Source organism: Miscanthus floridulus, chromosome 18 (genome assembly GCF_019320115.1).
Source record: "Miscanthus floridulus cultivar M001 chromosome 18, ASM1932011v1, whole genome shotgun sequence".
Taxonomy (NCBI): Eukaryota; Viridiplantae; Streptophyta; class Magnoliopsida; order Poales; family Poaceae; genus Miscanthus; species Miscanthus floridulus.
This window is the reverse complement of record NC_089597.1, coordinates 21601923-21622966: the sequence shown is the minus strand read 5'-3', so window position 1 is coordinate 21622966 and position 21044 is coordinate 21601923. Positions and strand designations below refer to the sequence as shown.

The 21044-nt window shown below is 48.3% G+C and overlaps 3 protein-coding genes across 3 annotated transcripts; 2 read left to right on the top strand and 1 right to left on the bottom strand.

Moving 5' to 3' along the window:
• Positions 1 to 2919: 2919 nt before the first annotated feature.
• On the bottom strand, positions 2920 to 4525 carry LOC136522145 (uncharacterized). Its single transcript, XM_066515932.1, has one exon. The coding sequence runs from the start codon at positions 4497 to 4499 to the stop codon at positions 3054 to 3056; it is 1446 nt and encodes a 481-aa protein (XP_066372029.1). The 5' UTR covers positions 4500 to 4525; the 3' UTR covers positions 2920 to 3053.
• A 1796-nt stretch (positions 4526 to 6321) lies between these two features.
• Positions 6322 to 8445, top strand: LOC136522144 (coniferyl alcohol acyltransferase-like). Its single transcript, XM_066515931.1, has one exon. It carries the CDS (start codon positions 6322 to 6324, stop codon positions 7975 to 7977), a length of 1656 nt encoding a protein of 551 aa, XP_066372028.1. The 3' UTR covers positions 7978 to 8445.
• A 9808-nt stretch (positions 8446 to 18253) lies between these two features.
• LOC136523439 (vicilin-like seed storage protein At2g18540) lies at positions 18254 to 18742 on the top strand. Its single transcript, XM_066517124.1, has one exon. The coding sequence runs from the start codon at positions 18254 to 18256 to the stop codon at positions 18740 to 18742; it is 489 nt and encodes a 162-aa protein (XP_066373221.1).
• The last annotated feature ends 2302 nt before the right edge of the window (positions 18743 to 21044 follow it).

Below are 21044 nucleotides of genomic sequence, written 5' to 3'. Positions count from 1 at the left end.
GCCACTTCATCCACCCTGCTTTGATTCTATGGCTAACATCTTCATCAATATCCCCGTCCCTCTGTAGCATTGATCCTAAATATCGAAAGGTATCCTTCCTAGGCACTACTTGACCTTCCAAGGCAGCCGCTTCTGATAATTGGTAAATGATTGAGTAAAGAATTTGATTCTCCAGTCTGGGGGATGTGTGTGGTCTTGTTGATTGAGGAAATGCACCAACTGTTGAAAATCTGATAAGAAAGTTGTGTTGTCGAAGTTGAGGCTCTCATTCACCCTTGCAGCCAGTGCTAAGGCAGCCGCTTCTGCCATAAGCACCGATTGGACTCCTGTCAATTGCGCTTTGATGAAAATAGTTTGCGCCGGCTGTACCTGCGTGTTAACAAAGAGAATTCCAAGACCAGCCATCCTAGGTGGCAGTGATGGATGGTCAGGTACGGTCGATGCATCAACATAGCATCGGACTCCTGAGAGAAGCGCCAGCACCTGGACGGTATACCTGTCCGCCTGCTGTGAGGGGGTACCTGCAATTGTAGAGGCCATATCTAGCATTCCTTGGTTGTTGTGGTCGGTTTGTTGGTTCAGGTGAAGCCCAGTTGCCTGTTGGTTCCGGCCAAACCCAGTTGCCGGTGGATGGGTAGATCTTTGGTCCAGTCCAGCTGCTTGGAAAGCTGTGGTGTTTGTTCCTGTATCCTGCTCTTGCTGATGAGAAGAAATGTGCGCAGCAACTGCGTGATGTACCTGCCAAGGAGTCCAGGTCTTTCTCTGGAAGCGAAAGCTGCGAGAAGTCATAGAGGATGGATTTAATGGCTTCTGCTTCAGCGACGGTGGCGTGGCCGCAAAGAATCAAATCATCCGCAAAGAGGAGAGAGTGAATAGCAGGACATCCAGGGCCCAAGGTGATGCCTGAGAGGTTCCTGTTATGCAGTTCAGATTGAAGGCGAATAGATAGTTCATTAATAGCAATCACAAAAAGATAGGGGGAGAGGGGACAACCTTGACGTAGACCACGCTGAGAAATAAAAGTGGTAGACGGCTCACCATTAACTAAAACTGCAAAGGATGGAGAGGTAATACAAGCATGAATGAGATTGATAAAATGTTCATTAAAACCTTGCCGTTGAAGAGCCGACCTGATGAAATCCCATTCCAATCTATCGAAAGCCTTAGCCAAGTCAATTTTAAGAATAAAAGCATTGTGGTTCCAGGTTTTTAAATTAAAGGAATGGATAGGTTCCTGAGTGATGATAATATTAGAAGAAATGGCCCCGTTCGCTGGTCTGAAACTGGTGTTCCGGCTGAATTGTTGTGAGAGAAAAACACTGTTCCGGCTGAAAAAAGAAGCCGAACAAGCCGAATATGGGGTAAGCCTGTCTATTTGCAATAAAGGCCGCCTGGGCATGATCAATGGAATTAGGAAGGTGATTCTTTAGCCTGTTAGCCAGAGACTTAGAAATTATTTTATAAATGACATTGCAAAGGCTAATGGGTCTAAAATCCTGAGGTATAACCGGTTGATCCTTTTTAGGGATGAGAGTAATGTAGGTTTTATTAATCTCAGCAGGGAGGTAGGCAGAGGTATAAAACTCAGTTACCAAATTGTGTACATCTTGCTGAATCCATGACCACACAGATTTGTAGAATGCAGCGTTGAGACCGTTAGGACCAGGGGCGGCGTTGCTTCTCATCTGTTTTACAATGTCATAGAGTTCAGTCAAATCAGGTATAGAATTGGTATACCTGTCATCAGCCGGTGGAAGTATAGTTCCAGTCAGGGAATGGTCCGGCAGAGCATGCGGAGGTTGAGGCGACACAGGGGGTAGGTTGAGATGGGTGGCGACCTGAGGAGAAGAGATAGACGGGTGAGGAGAGTGGAGTGAGAGCTGATTGGGATGTGGATTCTGGGAAGTGAAGATGGTCTGGAAATAATGAACGAGAGTGGAGGCAAGCTGATCTGGGGTGGTGGATTGAGAGCCATCCGGATTGATAAGATGGGTGATCCGGTTTTTTCTATTTCTCTTAACAATGGAATGGTGAAAGAAAGTGGTGTTGCGGTTGCCAAAGATGGCCCAATTTTTTTTTGGCTCTCTGAAGGTGATAGGTTTCTTCTTTGGCAAGGAGGTCATAATGCTGATGGGTGAGATGCTCTTGAAGGGAGTAATCTTGGTGGCTAGGAGGCTTGGATTGTTGGTCAAGAAGCTGATTCTCAATGGCAGCAAGAAGATCAGAATTTCTGGGCTTGCTCCTTCTCCATTTGCGCAAGTCAGAGGCAAGGAATCTGGTTTTTTGGGTAAAAGTTCTGGAGGCGGATCGCTGCCAACTCTGGCGAGCAATTGTATGGTATTCCTGTTCCTGCAACCACCAATTCTCAAAGCGAAATGGTTTAGTAGAACGAAAACGTTGAGAATTAAGAACGGCAAGAATGGGAGTGTGGTCGCTGTGCATCATTGGCAGGTGGTAAATCGTCGTCGCAGGAAAAGCCATGCACCATTCTGCATTGCCTAAACATCGGTCAAGTCTTTCGTAAGTAGGATTAGTGGAGAAACGTTTATTAGTCCAAGTGTAAGCAGGCCCACTGTAACCTAGATCAATAAAACCACACTGCTTGACATGAGCACAGAAATCATTGATACGTCTAACATCAGCCCTAGTGGGACCTAACTTCTCATTAACATGCATAATATTGTTCATGTCTCCCATACATAAGATAGGCAAAGTGCTATTACTTACAACAAAATTAAGCACTTGACTCCAGATACTACTAGTAGCGTGGTGGTGAGGGTCTCCATAGAGGCAGACGAGACCATACTGCTTTAAACTGAGCTTATTTAGACATAACGCAAAGATGAAATGATGACTATGGTCAACAACAGTAAGATCAACTTCATCATTCCAAATCAGCCAAAGGCCACCAGACTGGCCTTGAGCAGGAACAACAAAAGCATCATTATAATTAAAACGATTTATAATAGAAGTTTTTGTGATTGAAGAGTTCCGGGTTTCTGAGATGAAACATACCTGGGCTTTAGTTGAAGAGAGTAGGCGGGCGAGGTGAGTCATCTTGGAACTGCGAAGGCTCCCACCTGAGCCTCGACAGTTCCATGTGAGGCTGGCGCCGGAGCCTGTGTAGTGGGTAAGACGCTGAGTAGGATCATCGCGAGCTGCAAGCCGAGCTCCACCATCATGGCCACCTTGAACTTGAACTGTAGTGTGGGGCGAGTGGACGGGGAACAGGTGCTGGAAACCAGCACCCATACCCAACCACCCGACATCAGGTTGGACAGAGCCATGGCGCTGAAACGCCGCCATCGAGTCCAAAATGTAGATTCTTCCTTCCTCGAGTAGTCGAGTTGGAGTGCAGTTTGTTTGACCTTTCCTGTATCTGCAACCTGATCTGGCTGCGCATTGCGATCTTCCATCTTGTTGTCATCGTTAGGTGCCTCGGTGCCCTCCTGGAGCTCAGGAGGCGGGGCAACAACCATAGTGACCACTGGACTGTGATTGCAGAGCTGCTGTTGAGGAGGATCAGGCTGGATGAGCCTCTGCGAGGCTGAAGGACCCGGGCCAAGAGCAGAGCTGGGAGCAGCAAACGTCGATCGGAGCTTGGAGAGGAGTGTTGACAGCTGGGCTCCATCAGAAGCAACCGATGTAATTTGTCTGGTGACAAAATCCATTGGGATATCAGAGAGTTGAGTCATCCAAGCATCGTGGAGCTGAAATAGAGTCGGCCTCTGCTCTCCAGAAAGATTTGGAGGAGCCAAGACAGTGCTATTTCTTGCATGGCAGTCATCAGCATTATGGAAAAACCCAGCACAGTAATTGCAGATTGTTTGAATTTTGGTATAGTGAACGAAAACTATAATAGTTCTAGTGTCCGAGATTGGAACAAACACCTTGTCTGTAGCTTTCCTAGTGACATTTATTTTTGCTGTAGCCGCTTCAAACAGTTCATCACGGAGGATGGAGGAGTAACTAAGTTGATCCAAATCCGATGGTCGCCAATTTCCTGCAGTGACATACATGTACTGAAAGCGATAACCATCAGGAATATTTTTCTGTGGATCTACTATTTCTATCAGCAGATTGTGACGACGAACAATCCAAGGCTGCCTCTTGACAACAAAAATCATGCTTACAGGGTTGGCAAAGGTGGCAAGAAAAAGATTTGTCAGTACCTCGTTGACTGCTTTGTAGCTATCTCCCCAAGCTATCTGCTGGAGCTCAAGCCTGACTACATGGATCGGGATCGCCCTTGCCGTCCCCTGGGGGTCCGGCACCTTCAACAGCAGGTTGTATTGTGTGGTCACCTGTTCTTCATCCTGGTGAGATGAGCTCTGCGCCGCACGTGACGAGAGCTGGAGCGCCTCCGGGGACCTCACAAGATCCATGTGAGGATGGAGCGGCGATTGGTTCGAAGCATTTGTCAGGCGTGGTGGAGGAGGATTGCGCGGTGGTGCTGGCAGAGTGGGCGAGGTGGAGCGATCAGGTGGCTTAGGATCCATGGGTGGCGGGACCGGTGCGGTGGAGCTCTCTTTCTTTTTGGGGAAAGAGGGAGAAGGAAACAGACGACAGAGTAAAGAAAGCCGGAGCTTTGACGCTCATCGACAAGGTAGAGCATGACGGAGGTGGCAAAGCGGTGGATCGAAGTCTGTCGGTGGCGAAAACGAAATGGATCGGTAGATCGGCGCGTGTCAAGGGGAAAGATTTACCGTGCAGGTGACAGCTGAAGAGGGACCCTGAGGCAGGGCAGGTGACAATCTTGGCAATGAAGCGGACGAACGGAGCCGGAATCGATGGTTGCAGGTGTCGATCGATGATTGAAGAAGACCTCGATTGAAAGGAAGACGGATTTAGGACGGATTGGATCAGGGGAAAGGGGATTGGGGAGAGGAAAAGTGGAACATGGCAGAACGCCTACTCCTCGGACTGTCTCCACCAGTCCGAACCTATACACGCATTCGATGAATGAATTGGGTAGCCAACAGCGAATGGGTGAGTGACCCAAAACTCCCCTCTTCCAACAGCCCACGCATACTCCACGCTCCGTGTCGCCCTCCCCGTCCTGCACGACCGACGACTCACCATGGTCCATGGGCAGCGGACCTACCGCTGGAGGAACCGCCGAAAGCAGAGCTTGCAGGTGTGCCTGTCCATCACCAAGCAACAAGCAATAAGCAAGAATTCCTACACCGAAAGCGGACGGCCAGCGCAGAGCACTGAGCACACGCTTCAATGGTGGAGGAGCAAGCAGCTGCTAGCTTGCTTGCTTTGCCCTCTGGCTCCCTTGCTTTCTCCCTTTGCTTGCTCTGTCCGTGCTGCCTTTGAGCGGGCCTCACTCACTCAATCCAAGGATTCGTCACTCTGTGATTTTGTTCTTCACTGTGTTCTTCGTTCCTGTTTCTTTCCCCTTCTTGATTCGTGCTCGATTTGAGTTTTGCTGTGAGATTTGTTTAGTCAGATTGATGCTTTGATGAGTGTTGAACAATCCTACCAAGTGGTTTGAATCAATTCCACTCGTGCATCAAGATCCAAGCCGATCTTTATTTTGGGGGAAAAGCTCGTTCTTGCTCGAATTTCTTCGATTCACAGAGTTACAGTTTAAATTGAGCAATGATCTCCTAGGAGTAGCTTTTTATCTTCATTGCGAATCGGTGTGCAAAGTTTGGGAGCGATCCATGAAGATTTGAGTCGGATTTCATCGATTTTCTTGGGCGCTCCTTTTCTGTTCTTCGCGTGCAAGCTATCTGTTCGTCGTGTGCTAGTTGATTTGGCTCATGGGCGAGCGCACCAGCAGTGCCCTTGCCGACGCGCGTGGCCCTACGGTCCGCCAGAGCGGCACCTGCGACCCCCTTCCTCAACTCCGATGTGGCTCCGGTGCGGTGACCCCGAGGTGCTGCTCTCGCCGGACCGGGCTCCGGTCGTCCCCTTCCGGTGGGCCCGACGCCTGGGTGGAGATGCAAAAGGATGAAGAGAGGACGTATGTTTGTGTTGCGCGTTGGTATCAATCCAAAATACGTCACTCATTTACCTAGTCTGTTGGAGGTTGTTTTGACCAGCAAAAACACTATGAACAACCCATTCGTGGGTTTGGGTCACGCTGTTGAGTCAGTCTCGCGGAGACTCAGCATTGAAAGACAGTTGTTGACCAACTCCGGCTTCTGTTTCCTGATCGCCCGGTATTGTTTTGTTTTTCACGAAAGAATTATCGCCCGGTATTGTTGAAAGGCTCAGAACCGTACACGGATGTGGCCGAAGGGTCCTTTTTCTGGCCTTTACAGGTCAGTGCCCTGCGTATGAAGGTACGAGTGCGAAGCCTTCTCTGAAATGTGGCCGTGGTACCCGTGCACGTATGGTATTCTTTCGTTCTCTGAAGTGCGAACGCTTCCCATCGAGGCATCGACTCATCTCCTTCAAAGCCTCGAAGCGTCCAAGTGCTTGCTCCCAAGTCCCAAGTTCCAACCATTTCTTCGCGTGCGCTTTCTTGCGTTCATGTCTCCACCGCCACAACAGAGGCCCATTCCCCTCTCTCCAAGACCACAGTGCTCGTTCCTGCCCGCCGGAATGCCGGCCGAGCGCGTCGACGTCGCGGTCACCTCACGGACGCTGGTGCGGGCGTCCGACCCGCCGCGGGGCTTTCCCGCGGTACTCCAGCCCTCCAACCTCGACCTCATCCTCGGCTCCTTCCACATCTACCTCATCGCCGTGTACCCCGCCCCGGCCGCGGGCTTCCCCGCCGTGGTGGCTGCCGCGCGGGCCGCCTTGCCCGCGTTCCTCTCCCGCTTCTTCCCCTTCGCCGGCCGCATCGTCGCCAACGCCGACACCGGCGTGCCCGAGATCGCCTGCGACAACGCCGGCGCGGAGCTCGTGGTGGCGCACGCTGGAGTGAGGCTCGCGGACGTCGACTTCGCCGACGCCGACCGCTCGCTGGGCCTCATCGCGGTGCCGTTCCAGCAGGGCCTCACGCTGTCGCTGCAGCTGGTCCGGTTCGCGTGCGGCGGGTTCGCGCTGTCGTGGGCGACCAACCACCTGCTCGTGGACGGCCACGGCCTGACGGCGCTGCCCAACGCCTGGGCGGAGCTACTCCGCACGGGCGGCCTCTCGTGGGAGCCTCACCACGAGTGGGCCTCGCTCTTCCGGCCGCGTGACCCGCCGCGGTACAGCCCGACGCTGGACGCCGAGTTCACGCGGTACGCGCCGGGGAGCCTCCCGAACTCGCTCCTGACGGCCACGCTCGTGCGCCGCAACTACGTGGTGTCCGCTGCGGACGTGGACCGGCTCCGCGCCGCGGCCAGCACCCCCGCGCGCCGCGCCACGCGGCTGGAGGCGGTGTCCGCGCACGTGTGGAAGCTGCTCGCCGCGGCCGCGGGCGGGCTCGGCGACGCGCGCTGCCGCATGGCGTGGCTCGTCGACGGCAGGCGGCGCCTGGACGCCGCCAGGTACGACGCGGGCACCGTGCGGCGCTACCTCGGCAACGTGGTGACGTACGCGTCGCGGGAGGTGGACGTGGAGGCCGTGTCGTCGTCCCCGCTGGCCGACGTGGCGGCGATGGCGGGCGCGGCCATCGCGGAGGTGTTCCGGTCGGAGCGGTACGAGGAGCTGGTGGACTGGATGGAGGCGCACAAGCGGGTGTTCCAGGAGGGCGGCAAGTGGACGGAGGTGGTGGGCACGGGCACGGGGAGCCCCGCGCTGGTGGTCTCGTCGTTCGTGCCGTTCCACGTGGAGGGGGACTTCGGGTTCGGGCGGCCGCGGCTGGTGATACCGTGGATTCGCCCGGGGCGGCTGGGTTCCGCGGCCATCACGGTGGCGCGGAGCCCGCTGGAGGACGGGTCGTGGCAGATCACCGCTAGGCTGTGGCCGCGGCTTGCCGACGCCGTGGACGCGGACCCGGACGCCGTGCTCAAGCCGGCCACCGCCGCGCGGCTCGGGTTCGGCGCGCCTGATCCGGCAGACGTGATGCAGCATACTACCAGTCGCATGTGAGTCGATATTTCCCAGTCGGAGAGGCGGCGTTCGGTGTGCACGAGCCGGTGGGCCTCAGCCCTCAGCCCTCAGGGCGTGGGCGCGGGCGTGGCGTGGCACAGGCGGACAGAAACAGCAGCCCCCAGCCGCCTGTGGGGCCCGCGTATGCGATGTGGTCATGTGGCGGATGGCGCTGACGGGCTGCGTTTCGTGTGCGCGTCGTATCCTCTCGCATCGATCTGGTGCAATTTTGTCCATTTTTGTCGACACGATCCAAGAAGTATTTTGGACCTGTTCTTTTCGATCATCGTGACATTGGTCTAGCTTTTGCTAGCAATTTTTTTTTACCTTTCTAATTTTCACCGGTGACTAGCACATATTCTACGTTTGGATCCACTCTTACTGGTTCTTAGGTCAGGTGTAGATTATTCGATCGATCTCTTCTCTTTTGAGTCTATATATTAATTATTCCAGTCCCATGCAAAAAGGTACTAGATGATTTTTTTTTTATTGAGCTGCGTATCGGATACCGAACTTTTTCGTTGGATATTGGCACGCCTATATTTGGAAGAAATCTAGGGTCCATCCGCCGTGTGCTGTTTTCAACACTTTCCAAAAGCTGCCATTGGTTCTTTGAACAAGGGTGAGCAAACACAAGATCCTCCAAAGTCCAAACAAGGACAAGCTGCTCACCAATTGTCATGAAGTGATGCTCACTGCGGACCTCATAAAACGCACCAGATTCTGCAGTCCGAATTAAAATAAATGCGATTCTAGAAACAACGGGAAGAAATGGACGGAAATGGCGAAGGCGTCCACGCAAGTGTCCTCAAATCAAATTCGTCCACGGCTCTTCCCTTTTTTTTCTCATAATGGCGAAGAGGTCAGAAGGGCCAATCAGTTCTGGACTTCTGGTGATCTCGCGCGGAATCCCGCAAGCCTAGGCGCCGTCCCAACTCCCAAGCGACTGAACGAGTCCACGGCGCGCACGCCAAGGCCTGGCTAGGGTTCGGTAGCTAGTAAGGCCCTGTTTTAGATTCCAAAATTTTTCAATACAAAGTGTCAAATCGAATTTTGCGGCACATGGATGGAGTACTAAATGTAGACGAAAAACAAAACTAATTACACAGTTAGGTGAGAAATCGCGAGACGAAACTTTCGAACCTAATTAGTTCATAATTAGATACTAATTACTAAATACAAACGAAAGTGATACAGTAGCCAAACCCAAAAAAATTTGTGAACTAAACGCGCCCTAAATATACAGGGTTGCCACCCCTTTGGCGTCTCAATCCAAGCCCCCCCCCCCCCCCCCCCCGACGTTTCCGATCTCGTTTCTCTCCTCGCGAGTCGCGCCATCTTCTTCGCGTTCATTCAAGGTATGCGAGTTGTCGATCGATCTCTAATCTCTTCGTGTTTGATTTCTAGGACTGTTTCCAATGAGGTTGTGAATCATGATATGATTGTTGATGATTCTTTTTCGTAGATCGTTCTACTTTCGATCGGTTGGCATTGTCAATTAATATATGGTTCTTTCGATTCAATTCAACAGATTCATTGCCGATGATACTTCTTTTCGTAGATCGTTATAGTTTCCATCCGTTGGCATTGCCGAATAATATTTGGTTCTTTGAATTCGATTCAACAGATGTTGATCTTTGTCAAGACCCTCACCGGCAAGAGCATCACTCTGGAGGTGGAGAGCTCGGACACCATCGACAATGTCAAGGCTAAGATCCAGGACAAGGAGGGCATCCCTCCGGACCAGCAGCGCCTCATCTTCGCTGGCAAGCAGCATGATAGAGAGAGCAATGGAGCCAACGGTTCAATCTGTATTGATCTCAGTGTATTTGTACAAGCTACAAGGCAGGCAACTGCCAGCGTGAGGTGCGACTGCAGCCGAGCGCACAGCGACGCGGGCGATATCGTGGGCTAACGAGCGCAGAAAAAAAGCCTCAGCTAAGCTATGAACTACTCCTTCCGGTTCTCTAAAGCAAGTCGTTTTGGACATCGACACGGTCTTTAAGAAACGACTTTGACCGTTACTTTTTGCTATAAAATATTTATAAAATATAGTCAATATATACTTTTATGAAACTACATTTCGAGATGAATCTACTTGCACCACTTTCATATTTTCAAACTCAACCCAAAAGAAATTATTTGTAGTCAAAGTTTAAAATATTTGACTTAAGACAACATCAAAATGACTTGTTTTAGAGAACCAGAGGGAGTACAAGATACAAATTACACTTTATCAGATGGCCACTTTGGCTGACTACAACATCCAGAAGGAGTCCACCCTCCACCTTGTCCTCCGCCTCCGTGGTGGTCAGTGATCTGATCTGATTTGATCGCCATGGGAACTGGTTGAGTCCTGCTGCCCGTTTTCCAGTGTTTATCTTAGGTCGTTTCTTCGTTATTATGTGAGGCCTGCCAGTCTTATCTTAGGTCTTAGGTTGTTTCTTCGTTATGTGAGGAGGCCTGCCAGTCTTTATCTTATTAGGTCTTTTCTTCTTCAGAATGTGGGGTCGTGGCTGTGTTTCTGAGCACATTATGTAGTACTTATTTTGTTGAAACAATTTGAAGTAATAAGTTAAGTCTGGTTTGCCATATTATTCTTCTGTATATTTTCTGAGCCATGTTACCTTTTTGCTGATTTTCATTGCGTTTTTCATTTCCGCGAACGTCCCACCATTGAACGTACAGTTCACACCAGCGATTCGGCTTGTTTTGTTGTTGGGGGCAGCTAGGGTCTGGATGTCCGCCTGCAGGACGCGCCCTACTCCCAGTCCCGGCCCGCGCATACGTGGGATTTTGCAGACAGCCTTGCGTTGCTCCGTTCCCGCGCCACTAACGCGGCTCTTTCCCGTGCTGTGCCCGCTCCGCTTCCTCACGCCTGCTCCGTTTCGTACACGCAGGAATCCACCCGTCTGTGGATGCGCGATATAGATGCATCACAGTGACACAGTGGTGCTCAATGGCAGATGGGTCCTATTGCAATATGTGCAATACCATATTTACTTTTGCAACATCCAGATAAAATACTTACAAAATGCGTAACATACTTCTGAAGCAAAACACTTGAAAAGCTATTGTAAATATATGCAACATTCAAATTAAACATTTACAACGTACGTATGAAACACCTGAAACACTTCGAAACATACGCTTGCAACATGCATGTTATGCAACATCCAGATCTACTTTTGCAACACCCAGATAAAACATGAAACATACATTTGAAACACTTGAAACATATGCTTGTAATATGAAAAATATACGCTTGCAACATACGCAACATCCAGATGAAACACTTGAAAACACGATATCGCCGGTGGCCACGGCCTGGCAGGAGCAAGAGCGCCACCAGGTGAGCGGAGACGGTGGTGGCAGGAGCCACTACCCCAGATTTGGACATCACTGTCGGTTCAAAAAACCCCTTCATTGCCGGATTTTGAACCGACAGTGGCATACCGGCAGTAATGTGGGGTTGATATCACTGTCAGTTCTTAAAAACCGACACTGATCTGCAGGAAACAGTGTCGGTTCCTAGCTCCACCCGACAGTGTTGCAATGTCTAGTTGAACAACACTGCCGGTTTATAGTCCCAACCGACAGTGATGGTTGCTTTAAGAGTGTCGGTTCTTGGCTCAAGCCAACAGTGTTGAGCAAGCCTACACTGTCGGTTCATGGCTCAAGCCGGCAGTGTTGAGAAATCCAACACTGTCGGTTCATGGCTCAAGCCGACAGTGTTGAGCAAGAAAACACTGTCGGTTCATGGCTCAAGCCAGTAGTATTGAGCAAGACAACACTGTCGGTTCATGGCTCAAGCCGGCAGTGTTGAGAAATTCAACACTGTCGGTTTGTTGATAACCGGCAGTGATGGTTACGACAATACTGCCGGTTCGTTGCTAACCGGCAGTGATGGCCCATTCGCATTTTATTGTTTTATAATTGATTTTAATTTATATTTTTTTTGTGGAATCGGGTTTCGCTTTATATACGCTACGTAGACGACAGGTCCATCAATATTAAACATTACAAATGTTACGGTTACAGTTCAAATGTTCTTATCCAGATCTCGATCCCTCAAAACAAAAAAGAAATATTCTCGGACTTCACAGATTGTGCAATGCTTCTCGGACTTCACAGATTGTGCATAATCTGGCGAGCCGCTCTAGGCCACACTGGTCCTTGTACCTCACGGATTGTGCAATGGAAAATACTCCATCTTTTTCCAATACCTCGGCTAAGATGAACTTTGCGAGCTCTGATTACAGTGCGACGATCTCCATGTCTAACAACCTTTGGTGGTTATATTTCTTGCGCTGTCGTTCAAAATAGATGATATCCAAAGAGGAACAGTAAATCATTTTGTTGAATTATTAACAGACATAAATGAAATAGGGATTATACACACCAACTTATCGGCTTCTTTCAATTTCCCACCGATGTAGCGAAGCATTGCACACATTACATAAAACCCGCATTCATTGTTTTCCGCCGGCTGTGACAGGTACTTCCCCTCCATTTCGACAACCTTGAATGAGACCGGCGTCCCACCGATATGTCTTCTTCAGACACTGAGCAACATTAAAGGGAGAAACATTAGAAAGCGGTATGTGTGATTAGAAAATAATATGTTATTAGGATCGCTTCCTAATTCAACACTGCCACCAGTGCATCCAGATGATGAAATGGTTTTTTTCTTCGAGTCCCACACCTCGATCAGATTTTTAGCAAGATTGACACAAATGAAGACGAAATAGTTGCTACAATCACATAATCTTAATTATCGAATAATCTTAACGAAAAAAGAAGCATAAAATTAAAAGCCGAGAACACATACTTGCAGTTGTAGGCTAGAAGTATGTGGATTTTCTTCTTCATCGCGAATTCGTCGAAAACAGCAATCAATCTCTGTTTCAGGTCTTCCACGTCACATCCATAGAGCCCTAGACATGTCCTCTCATTGACTCGCAAGAGGTCCAAGAAGCCTATGTAATCCCATTTGCTTTTTACAATGCGAAATTTTGATATACACCTACATAAAATCATAAGAAGTGCTCAAAAGTTAACAATTTGTCTTGAGAGAGTAGTTAATTGTAATATCGTGCGTGTAGGGTACTTACATAGTCCACAGCGTCAACATTTGAACATCAAGATCGCGTTTCTGGTATAGCTGGAACAAGCACTCCCACTCGATATCGAACTTCTCTTCTTCGGGATAATGGAAAACATGTGGCGAACGAATAATAACCTCAAAATCAAAGTCGTCCGTCTCTGTTGCTTGAGCCATGTAATATTCATGCAACTGGCGCATATATGTTGTCAGATTTTTATACTCGTCATCGGGAACCAAAAGATTGCCCCTTTCATACTTCATTGCTGGTGTTTCCGTCCCTTGTACATCATAATAGATGTTCGCGGCCTCTTCCATGGTTAATCCTGGGTTGTCTTCGACGTACTTCTGTATGTTCCTTAAATCTTTATTGTGTATTTCTTCATCTCTTGTTGTAGCGTATTTATTCTGTGTTTGCCTTTTGAATTTGGACTTCAACATATACGAAGGCAGTGAGGCACAAAGATTGAAGAAAGTAACACAATCTTCCTTCGAGATATGTACTATAAATTTTTCTTTCATTAAGGTGGTAACGCTGCCACTGAACGACCTTTTTCTTTTCTGTTGGTCCACTTTGGGAGCATTAGCGACCGAATCCAAGGACCTTTTTTGCGACTGCGAGGATGTCCTTGATCTTGTTTTGGGCTGAGGTAGAGGAGGAGGAGGATGACGACGAGAATTCTGTTTTCCCGACGCTGATGAAGATGGAGGAGGAGGAGGAGGAGGAGGAGGAGGAGTCTCTTTTCTCGGGGCTGATGAAGATGGAGTCGGACGAGGAGGAATAGAAGGAGACCTCTGTCTTCTTGAGGGTGATGGCTCCGGATGAGGAGGAGAGTGATCTCTGTTGGGAGATGGTGAGTGATCATCGCGGGTGGGCGAAGACTCGCAGTCGTCCTCATCATCAGAGGACAATTGATGGTCAAGCTTAATAAAGCGCTTGCGCTAGGCCACTTGAGAGCTCTTGTTTTGACCAAGTTTTGGCCTATCTTCCGTTACGGGGTACTCAATGTGTATCTTGTTAAACTTTTTATCAAGTATTCTGTCAATGTTGACGCGAGCGTACCCCAGTGGAATTGGGTGGCCATTAATTGTCCTATCTCCCGTAGGCCAGGCCTGGCCGAGCGCCACCTTATCCTTTGTCCATTCCTGACGGATGTACAACCTGACATTGACAGGTTCAATGATGTCGTCCACCGGATGAGGCACATTCGCCTCTTCTTCGTTGAGAGGGGTCAATCCACAGCTGCTGCGACCCCTAAACTGTGGGCTAAAGGCACTAGGAGTAGGGTTTTATGGTATTACTGACCCCTTGGACAGCAAAATTTGCTCGACTCGCGCTTCAACGGTCGCCTCAATCCGTGCTTCCATTCTGTCTTCCATCTCTTTTAGTCTCCTCAAATACTCTGCCTCATGTTTCGCTCTACCCCTCGAGCGGCTCCGATAAGTGTTAGATTCTTGGGGGAATGCAAGTTTCCAAGGAACAACACCGGTTCCTCTAGTGCAACCAGGGTGCTCCTTGGTTTCGAGTGCTTGGGTGAGCACGTCTTTCTCCCTATTAGAAGTGCGAGTCCCTTGCCTCACCTCCTCTGTTATCTAGGAGATCCTCTGGATGAGTTCGCTCATGGGTTGATTTGAGGAGCTAAAGCTCCCGTCCTTGGCATGCTGTACATTTCTCCTTATATAGTATAATACCGATCTGGGCTCCCAATCGGCGGTCTCAACCTAAACGCCTTCCTCAGCAAGGCGATCCATCTTTTGAAGTTCTGCTTCAAATTCTGGCATCTTTTTGGCGTAGCCACGAGAGCCGAGATGATGAGGATTCGTCGCTTTCTGCGAATTCTCCTTATTCTTCCTGTTCAGTTCTAAGTACTCTTTGGATAACCTATATTCCTTGAAATTCTACCAGAAGTCCTTCTGCTTGCTAAACTATCCACCATCGAAATCTGGCTCTTTATTTTGGAGGACAAAATTCTTGTACAATGTCCCCTTGAAATTCTTGAAGCATGTCTCCATGATTTCTTTTGCTTTTTTCTTGACTAACTCCCTATCATACTCGGCTGGAAAAGTGAAATACTCTGGGATCTTGACATCCCATATGTAATCCTTCTTGCTTTTGGGAACCCTCCACCGGTCATCATCTTTCCCAATACACTTCCTGTACTTAATCTGGATGAAGTCCCTAACAAGTAACCCGATGATAGTCTTGTATTTGGTCAAAGCTATAGATGGTGAGAGTGGATCTCCGAATTCATCGAACTCAGTAATATGCTAGTGTGCATTCCTACCAACAGGAATCTTTGACATGCCTCGCTTGGATCTAGCCTTCTTGGTACCCGAACCCTCTAGCTCCTCGGTCGACAGAGGCTCCTGCTAGAGACACCAAGTAAGCTATGACCCTCTCAATTGATTAGCGTGTGTGGCTACATAGTGATATGATACCAAAGTTACTTGGCCATCTTGGTCATTTTGACCCAGATCGAGCAGACCGAACGAGGTCCATGGCTGCTCGTTCTCACCGACCTGATTGACACCGTCACCGTTTGTCGGATCATGCGGCTCTCCCATCCCAGCGATATCAGCCGCTTCTTGTTGCCGATCAGTTCTTCAGCGACAGGGTAACAGGCGACGATGAGTCATGGCTATGACACGATCATGGTTAGTTTTGGCCGTGGACAACTACTAATAGCATATGTTCATATATATATAATATGTTTAATGCAAAGTCTAATAATAAGTCCACATACAACAAAGTCAAATAATAGCATATGTTCACCTAGAACAAATTCATTGTTTGATTGACCACATACAACAAAGTCCACCTACTCTTCTACGAAACTAAGCCTACATCAACTTCCAAATAAGAAAAGTGATGACCATAGCCATAAATAAAAGCATGACATCTTTCTAAGACCAAGGAGCAATTCTCCTAATCTTCACATCTCCGGCGGGTGGCTTCTCTTCGATCTCCAGTGCCAGCAGATGGCCATGGTTTGCATTCATTAGACCATAGTAGGCCAATTGGCCATGGTTTGCAAGGTAGGCCGGATGACTATAGTAGGCCCTCAAAGCTTCAGCTTCTATGTTGTATTTTTTGTGCAAATTACCAGGGTAGCGATTGACTTGAGCATAGCAATCTTCCCAGGTTCGATAAATCCCAGGCATGTGACCAACATGCACTACATACCATGTCATGGTTGCCTATACATTTAAGTAAATTAGGCATGTGGTAAGTGGTAATGGTAACTCACTAAAGAAGAGTTATTATTCAAGTTATATGGTCTCTGAAAATAGCATTATTTCTAAAATATACTAAAACTTATACAAGAAATAAATAATTTCTTGTAGTATATATAAGAAAATATTAGATGAAAGGTCAAAGCAAAACATCTACAACAGAAAGGAAATAGGCAAGTCATTGTAATTAACCAACATGACCAGTCAAATAAAGTAGGACCCTATCAAAACACCAGAAAGTTTCTACAAATATATTTCAAGGACCATATCAAGGTCAGATCCTAGCTAGGGATTCAATAAACCTAAGGATTGTAAAATTAATTAAGATGAGATTGTAGATAACACCAGAACCAGACTAGCTATTACGAAGTGAGATTACAAAGTGAGATTAGATTGTAGATGGTAGTGAACCTGTTTTATCTGACTATGGACTAGCTATTACAAAGTGAGATTGTCTCAAAAAACAGAGGTGATTTTAATAGCCCGCATACATTAGGAATAAAAAATGTGTTTGGATCAGTGACATTGCATAGCCTGCAATGGATAGAGTTGCATACATTCTTCATCTTTAAAACTATTTAAAAAAAATTAAGTCCATTTCTTGTGCCTCCGAAAACAATAAAAAGTAGCTGTCCATTTCATCAAACACTTAGCGGACAGTGAGCCAGCACTCACCGTGTGGGTGGGAAAGCAACTGTTCGTGTGCTCCTAAAGGCCTCGGCGGTGCTCCGGTGTGGGGCGGTGGATGGCGTGGGGAGTGCTCTGGCGTGGTGGGGAGTGCTCCGGCGTGGGGTGGTGCACGAGCGTCGGCGTCGAAGAAGAGGAGCGTGTGGCTAGGAACGGCGGCGTAGGGGCCGGTGGACGGGTGCTCCGACGTGGGGCGGTGCACGGGCGTCGACGTCGAAGAAGAGGAGCACGGGGCTAGGAACGGCGGCACGGGGGTTGGTGGACGGGTGCTCTGGCATGGGGCGATGCACGGGCGTCGGCGTCAAAGAAGAGGAGCGCGGGGAATGGTTGGCGCGGGGTTGAAATTTGGATAATTTCAACCCACGGCGGCCTTTTATACCAAACCTCATCACTGTTGGTTCAAATTAGAAACCGACAGTGATGTGGGTACATCACTACCGGTTGTAAGTTGGAACTGACAGTGATGGGGGTACATCAATGCTGGGCCATTCTTTAAACCGGCAGTGATTTCCGTGTAGCGGTTACAACATAAGTAATTTATCTTTTTCACTTCTTTTGAATACCTCCTACTGGCTCAACGGTTAAGACCCCGCAACTTAGCGCCCGATACCCGTGTTTGAATCCCGGGCGACCCAATTTTTTTAGTTTAATTTTATAATTTATTAAGCGGTCTAAAGGTCAAAAAGATAAAATAAATGTGTTGCATCCCTGAATCGAACCGAAGCCTACAAGTTCCAGAGCAGCGGACAAATCATTGAGTTATCACCTGATTTCGGAAAGTTTGAAGGAATTTATTGCTTTGAGCGATTACCTATCCCTGCTTTGCGCGTAGGCCCTTCAACTCCCCTGCCACGCTGGTCGCGTGGTTCCCATGAAGAGCCGCTGTTTTCTCGGTCCTTGGACTAGTCGCGGCCCTTCAGTTCCCCACGAAGAGATGTTGCGTTTACCCAGGAGTCCATCGGCTACTCACGCCGCCGGTTCCCAACGCAGGCGCGCTCTGTCTTCCCAACGCAGGCGCAATGGCGCGTTCAATGGCGGTTCCCAACGCAGGCACGCTCCATCTTTCGAGGGGTGCAAGTTACTGCACCGTGATCAGTTCCACCCACCGACACATCTATATAAGCCAGGCCCCCATGCACATAGTCGGCCGCCATTGCACCACCGCGCGTCAAGAAAGCGAAGCACCCTTCCACGCACACCTCGCCCTGGCCCTCGACCCGCCGCCATAATGCCTCACCGCTTGAAGACAACATGGGCGATGCTGAACCCGTCGTCCTCACGTCGCCCTCGATGCCTCCATTGACGCCGTCGTCGTCGTTCGAATCGGACCTCAAGGTGAACCTCGAGGACGATCCAGACCGTGAGACCGCATCGGAGGAGGAACCGGAACCTCTTTCAGTGGAGGAGGTTGTCTTCAACTCGTTGGAGATGGCTCGAAAGGAGGAGGAGGACCAGCACCTCCGTGCCATCACACAGAAGGAGACCGACGACTGCATCCTGAAGCGCGTCGTCGAGATCTCCAAGGAGGAGGAGCACCATCGCGAGAAGGAGGAGGAGCGCCACCACGAGGAGCGCCGCCACGAGGAGGAGGAGGAATGCCGCCACCGCCAGGAGGAGACCGAGCAGCGCCGTCTCGTGATGGACGCGGAACGGCGCCGGCGTAGGGCTGAGCGAAAGAAGCGCGAAGAGGAGCACCAGCAGCAGGGGGACGACGCATGTGGCAGCACTAGTAGTAATTAGTAGCACTAGTGATTAATCGATGTCTTAGGTCGATGTAATAATTTACTGGTGCTGAAAAAACCATGTCGTTGAATCCTTTGTTTGATCATCATCACCTTGCATGACCTCGTTTTATTTGCTTACATATTGGATGTTGCATTGTATGACCTCGTTTTGCTTACATCGTCCCTTGGATTGTATGTGGCGATGCATCTTGGTCGTTGTTTCGTTGTCACGAAGACCATAGTATATGATATGCTACGCACCAGAGATCTTTTCGTGGGTAGACTCAGTTCAACCTATAATTAAACGGTCTCGTCGCACGGAAATTCTATTAAACCTCAGAAAGTAGCAAACCATTTTTGAAAAATCCCAAACCTGGTGTTTCCTTCACATGTGGCACATGCAAGCCTAAGAAAATGTTTGAGACCAATACGACACCAGAATGCCTATGAACCACAGAAACCTTGATAACCTATGTGTTTAGTCATGGTTCGATGAAAGAGCACATGTAGCTCTATGAAGCATGTATACTCCGCCTATGTCAAAATGGCTTGAAAGTTTTTTGGCAAGCATGTACACCCAAATTAAGACCCCACACAGGATCTTAGATTTTTCTGTTCATTTGTTATTTATTATATTTTTCTCTGTGCCAAATGAGACAAAAGAGGGTGAATTTCTTCTTGGACCCAATAGATTTTTTCATCCACCTCCATAAAATTCTTATCCCTAGGGCACATTAGAGCCTGTGTAAAAGTTTGGCACCATTCCGGATCTTTTCGTGGGTAGACTCAGTTCAACCTATAATTAAACGGTCTCGTCGCGCGGAAATTCAATTAAACCTCAGAAAGTAGCAAACCATCTCCGGAAAATTCTAAACTTGGTGTTTCCTTCACACGTGGCACGTGCAAGCCTAAGAAAAAGTTTGAGACCAATATGACACCAGAATGTTACACGAATTACATACATGACAATAATTAAACACACAAAGCCATACATATTAAAATTAGAACCCGATTAAACTACGACCTTGAAAACCTAGCTAAATAAACATTAATTACTATCGGAATCACTGCCGAGATCGATCGGGCCACGCACACTAACATGCCTCTGTAGCCATATATTGTAATTGATGTCACGGATCATGTATCCGCTTGTATCGATGAAGTCCAATGCCCGTATGAGTGCACTCTCTCGTGCCTCACAATACCGAAAGAATGGTCGGCCATAGATGTAACCTACTGAACGACCACTACCCCTGTTAGTAATTCTTATGTAGTATTGGCGTTCTTCTATAGTGAGCTGATCGAGGTTTCCATTGCAGAAGTCCCAATCGTACCCGAGTTGCTCCGTAGCTTGGTCTAGAATGGCCCACAAGCCACATGCAGCATAGGTAAGGTCCTGGAGCGCAATCTGCATGTGGATTAAAAGAAAAAAATTAGAGAATGTTATTACAATAATAAACAACAAAAAACCACGACTCAGGTATAAGTGACCATTTTACCACATCCGCATGGTTGTAGCTCGCAAACCATTCGCTTGCTTGCGGGACGGGGATATCATAAGCATTCAAAGCAAGTGCCTCGAAGTGTGAGAAATCAGGCACATCATAGCAAATACGTCGAAGTGCCTCTAAACAAATGCGCATGGCACTTAATTGGGCGCTTATTATGTCTGGGCTCTGTATTTCCATCCCGTGGATATGGTTCCGATGATTTGAACCCCTCGCAGGGATGAAAAAACTAAGTTCACACATCCATAACTGACCACTTGCATTAGATGCCGTGTTCTCGACGATGTTCGAGATAAAGAACCAGCTAAGTGCTGTTCACAGCCAATCTATTAGGGATATAGTCTGCGACATATATGCATGCAACAATAATATTAAACTAATTACAGTTATTTGTCAGCATCAAAAAACAAAAGATGTTGGAAAATATTTCATACAATAGCTGGAACAGGGAACCGTGGAATGACCACATTAGGAGCGAATGGCTCATCGCCAGGGTAGAAACCTGGTTCTTGTGGTGGGGGAGGTCCGTTGTTCATACCACTTGATCGATAAAATGCAAAAAAAAAATGAACATAAAATATATGCACAAAAAATTCTTCCAAGTAAAATGTGGCAATATAATTAAATATAGATCGAATGTAAGGAATAAGAATATATATAAATGTAGAATGTAAAGAAACATGAATATAAATATAGATCAAATAAATATAGATAGAATATTGGAGAAGACAACATATCAATACCATTGAAAAATGCAGGAGCCATGACCAAATCACGTAGAGAGAGAGTGGATGTCTTGAGAAGTGAGAG

Coding starts and splice junctions, on each gene's coding strand:
- LOC136523439 (XM_066517124.1), top strand. CDS start 18,254: ATGGGCGATGCTGAACCCGTCGTCCTCACGTCGCCCTCGATGCCTCCA.
- LOC136522144 (XM_066515931.1), top strand. CDS start 6,322: ATGTGGCCGTGGTACCCGTGCACGTATGGTATTCTTTCGTTCTCTGAA.
- LOC136522145 (XM_066515932.1), bottom strand. CDS start 4,499: ATGGATCCTAAGCCACCTGATCGCTCCACCTCGCCCACTCTGCCAGCA.